The sequence below is a fragment of the Astatotilapia calliptera genome, chromosome 14, assembly GCF_900246225.1.
Source record: "Astatotilapia calliptera chromosome 14, fAstCal1.2, whole genome shotgun sequence".
In the NCBI taxonomy this organism is placed as follows: Eukaryota; Metazoa; Chordata; class Actinopteri; order Cichliformes; family Cichlidae; genus Astatotilapia; species Astatotilapia calliptera.
Window position 1 is genome coordinate 13,684,564 of NC_039315.1, and position 4,668 is coordinate 13,689,231.

General features: G+C 37.2%; 1 protein-coding gene across 1 annotated transcript; it reads left to right on the top strand.

Annotated features, from left to right (window-relative positions):
• Nucleotides 1-314: 314 nt before the first annotated feature.
• LOC113036762 (extracellular calcium-sensing receptor-like) lies at nt 315-3,949 on the top strand (the record flags this gene model as incomplete). Its single annotated transcript, XM_026193228.1, has 9 exons — nt 315-451; nt 724-1,018; nt 1,124-1,210; nt 1,391-1,660; nt 1,864-2,070; nt 2,158-2,433; nt 2,517-2,744; nt 2,834-2,957; nt 3,045-3,949. Coding segments are annotated over exons 1-9 (2,502 nt in total), but the record flags the coding sequence as incomplete, so codon positions are not given.
• Nucleotides 3,950-4,668: the final 719 nt, after the last annotated feature.

Genomic DNA, 4,668 nt, shown 5'->3' on the forward strand with positions numbered 1-4,668 from the left:
CTTTTATACATCTTGTATGGTGGTTAAACCCCAAGAATAATCATTCTTCTGTTATATTGATTTACCAGTGTATATGAAATGCATTATATGCCCTGCCCCCTTCTTATTCTTTTTCCCTAATGGGTGGAGTGCAAGATTAAGTGACACAACATTTCAATAAAAGGGATTAGTAAAGCAATGAAACATAATTACTAGGCTCAGAAAATCAGAAAGCTGTCATGTGCTCATTATTACAAACCAATTTGCTCTTGATCATTTTGCTGTATTTCTACTTTTCTTATGCTGTATCATCTCATGTATTTCCCTTCTGTCAGTTACAGGGACAATTTCATCTAAATGGCATGCATAAGAGTGGGGATGTCGTTTTGGGTGGACTGTTTCCAATTCACTTTTTTAGAAGCGTTCCTCATCTGTCTTTTACCTCAAAGCCACAACAGCCTACATGCCATGGGTACGTTTAACAGATTATCAGTTTAATTGTTGCCATTCGTTTAGTAACTACTAGCTTTGCCATATATTTCCAGGGAACATGTTTGATTTTTAAGTAATATAATATATAGATTTTTAAGCATCTGTTGTTATTTTTTTAAATTAAAATATATCTTTAATTGTCGTCATTAATTTTCTGTAATTTTTTTGTTAGTTTTGCAATAAGTTTTCCAAGTAGTCTGCGGTATTACTGTATTATTCAATAATTATCTTTCTCTTTTTTCTTCTTTTTAGGTTTTATGAACTAGGATTTAGGCTGGCACAAACCATGCTTTTTGCTATTGATGAAATCAACAGAAATTCCAACCTGTTACCAAATGTGACTCTGGGATACACTTTTTATGATAACTGCGTTGAACTTGGAATTGCATTTCGTGCAGCATTGTCATTAGTCAGTGGTCAAGAGGAAAAAATTATATTGGATGATACATGTGTTGGAAATCCTCCAGTCATAGGGATTGTTGGTGATTCTTCCTCTACACCTTCTATTGCCATCTCCAGCGTCTTAGGTTTGTACAGAGTACCTATGGTAAGTTTTCAGTTTAACCATAGCATGTTATTTTTGTTTATATTAACTTAATTGTAAATTTAATGTCAATAATAATATACAATATACAGTCTGTATTTTTCACAGGTGAGTTATTTTGCTACATGTTCCTGCCTGAGTGGCCGTCAAAAGTATCCATCCTTCTTTAGGACGATCCCAAGTGATGCTTTCCAGGTAAACGTCACCAAAATTAAAGAAATGAAAAATAAAGAACTAGTTTTTTTAAGGATATATCTGATGAATACCTGTTTACCAACAGAATACATAATGATGTGCTGTAAAGCTGATGAAAAGAAATGCTAAAGAAAGATTTTTCTAGCCTATGCAATAATGATTTAATCTGTATTCACTTAGGTTCATGCTATGATTAACATTCTCAAACATTTTGGCTGGACTTGGGCAGGCCTGCTGGTCAGTGATGATGATTATGGATTTCATGCAGCAAGAGCCTTACAATCTGAGCTGAGTCTGTCTGGTGAAATTTGCCTTGCTTACGTTGAAGTTTTACCTTGGGACAAAAGCACAGATGAAGTCAGGAGGATCGTGAATGTCATGAAAAAATCCACAGCTCGAGTTGTCATTGTCTTTGCACATGAGAGTCGGATGATAAAGCTTATGGAAGAGGTCTGGCTTTAAAACAATTTAATTATTACTAATTTAAAAGATCACTAAGTGTAATACGTATCTTTCATATTTATGTGAATGTGTATAGAAAACAAATCACATTGAATTATTTTGGCAGACCAGAAACTAGTAGAATTTCATGATGATATTATTTTTTTAAATTTCAGTATCACTGTAAACTTTTGATTTAATACAATGCACAGGTACTAAGGCAAAATGTGACAGGCCTACAGTGGATGGCAAGTGAAGCCTGGACATCAGCTACTGTACTCCAAACCCCTCAGCTTATGCCATACCTGGGTGGTACACTGGGCATTGCTATTCGCCGAGGAGAAATACCAGGGTTCCGGGAGTTCCTGTTACAAATACGTCCTGACCTATATCACAACAATAGCTATGGGAATAGCATGGTAAGAGTTGAACCATTTACTGTAGTATATGCAAGAATTGCATATTTTCTTTATGTCTAACAAACATATTTCAATCATATATTTCAGGTGAATCAGTTTTGGGAATTCACATTTCAGTGCAGATTTGCTCCAGCTCCACCAGGCTGGTTGGAAGGTGGAGGTCCACTATGCACTGGACAGGAAGAACTTGAAAAAAAAGACACTGAATTTTTGGACATTTCCAACCTCCGGTCTGAATACAATGTATACAAAGCTGTTTATGCTTTTGCACATTCTCTTGATGATATGCTGTATTGCAAGCCAGGAAAAGGGCCTTTCAGTGAACACAGCTGTGCCACATTGCAGTCACTGAAGCCATGGCAGGTGTGATATCAGGTTACACTCAATCTAAGTCAATTGCTCTGTAATTATTTGCAAGTTAGATAAAACACATTCTTTTTAAACAGCTTGTTTATTACTTGGAAAGGATGAACTTTACCACACCATTTGGTGATCAAGTGTCATTTGATGAGAATGGTGATGCATTGCCAATTTATGATGTGATGAACTGGTTGTGGCTCCCAGATGGAAGCACTAAAGTTCAGAATGTGGGTGAGGTTAAGAGATCAGCTTTCAAAGGTGAAGAACTCATACTTGATGACGACAAAATCTTCTGGAACTTTGATTCGAAAAAGGTTATATATGTTTTTTCAGACATTTATATCTTATCACATGTATGTTATATATGTCATTCAGGCAGATCATTTTTACTTTCTTCTTGTAGCCACCTCGATCAGTATGTAGTGAGAGCTGTCCTCCTGGTACCCACATGGTGAGAAGGAAGGGGGAACCCGAATGCTGCTTTGACTGCATCCCTTGTTCTGAGGGAACAGTCACTAATAAGAGCAGTAACTATTTATCTTTCAGCACAGCATATTTAATTAATTCATATTAAATATACAAAGTGTTTCACTATCTGCCCTCTTTTGTATCAGACTCCTTGGGGTGCACCAGTTGTCCAGAGGATTTTTGGTCAAACTCCCAACGTGACTACTGCGTTCCTAAGAAGACAGAGTTCCTCTCCTACCACGACCCTCTGGGTATTTGTTTGACAGCAACCTCCTTACTGGGCACATTCATATGTGCTGTTGTTCTGGGGATCTTTATCTATCATCGCAAAACACCTATAATACGTGCCAACAATTCAGAACTTAGTTTCCAGCTATTACTGTCACTCAAGTTGTGTTTCCTGTGTTCACTTCTGTTCATTGGACGACCCATGATGTGGACATGCCAACTCAGACATGCAGCATTTGGGATCAGCTTTGTGCTGTGTGTCTCATGCATCCTGGTAAAAACCATGGTTGTTCTGGCTGTGTTCAAAGCCTCCAAGCCAGGAGGGGGAGCCAGTCTGAAGTGGTTTGGTCCTATGCAGCAGAGAGGAACAGTTTTGGTTTTCACATCTATTCAGGCAGCCATCTGCACTACGTGGCTTGTCTCTTCCTCTCCAACTCCACATAAAAACACCCAATATCACAATAACAAGATTGTTTATGAATGTGCTGTTGGTTCCACTGTTTGTTTTTCAGTGTTATTGGGCTATATTGGTGTGCTAGCTTTCCTCAGTTTTCTTATTGCATTCCTGGTGAGGAATCTCCCTGATAGTTTTAATGAGGCCAAACTCATCACATTCAGCATGCTGATCTTCTGTGCTGTGTGGGTGGCCTTTGTTCCTGCTTATATCAGCTCACCAGGAAACCATGCAGATGCAGTGGAGGCATTTGCCATCCTGGCCTCAAGTTTTGGCCTGTTAGTTGCACTATTTGGACCCAAATGTTACATAATCCTGATAAGACCAGAACTGAACACAAGAAAAGCTTTAATGGGTCGTGACATTGTATGGAAAAAAAATTATGATTCAGAGTGAAAAACTACATGTGGAAAATAAAATATACATAATGAATTGAATTCACAGAAATTTGTAGAAAGATCCCAAGACGTTTGTGTTAATAACCTATTAATGCAAACTTCAAGAAGTATGATTTTACCAGAAAAAAACTTGTAGTAGTTTGTGTAGACACGTCATAGACACCTCAGCTTCACTACTGGAACTTCAACATTATGCACTCCACACTGTATATAAATGCCACTTGTTTTGCACATTTTCAACTCTGTATATTTTATATATTTAATTATTATTATTATTATTATTATTATTATTATTTTTACTATTTAATTTGTAAAAATGTGTATACACACATACACACACACACACACACACACACACACACACACACACACACACACACACACACACACACACACACACGTAGGAAGATATTTAGTATACACATCCAGAAATGCATACACTATTATATATTGTACATATATTTATTAGTTTCAGGTTGGCCATTCTTGTATTTTGCTCGTTTGTGTTGTTGTGTTTGCACATCTCTGTTGCTTGTGGGGCTCGCACACAAGAATTTCACTCGCATGTGCTGTGCCAGTGTGCCTGCACATGTGATGTGACAATAAAAGTGATTTGATTTGATTTGATTTAGTAAGTAGGAATTGGAGCTGCAAAATGCATGGCTTCTTGTTTCTTTTTAATACCAAGAA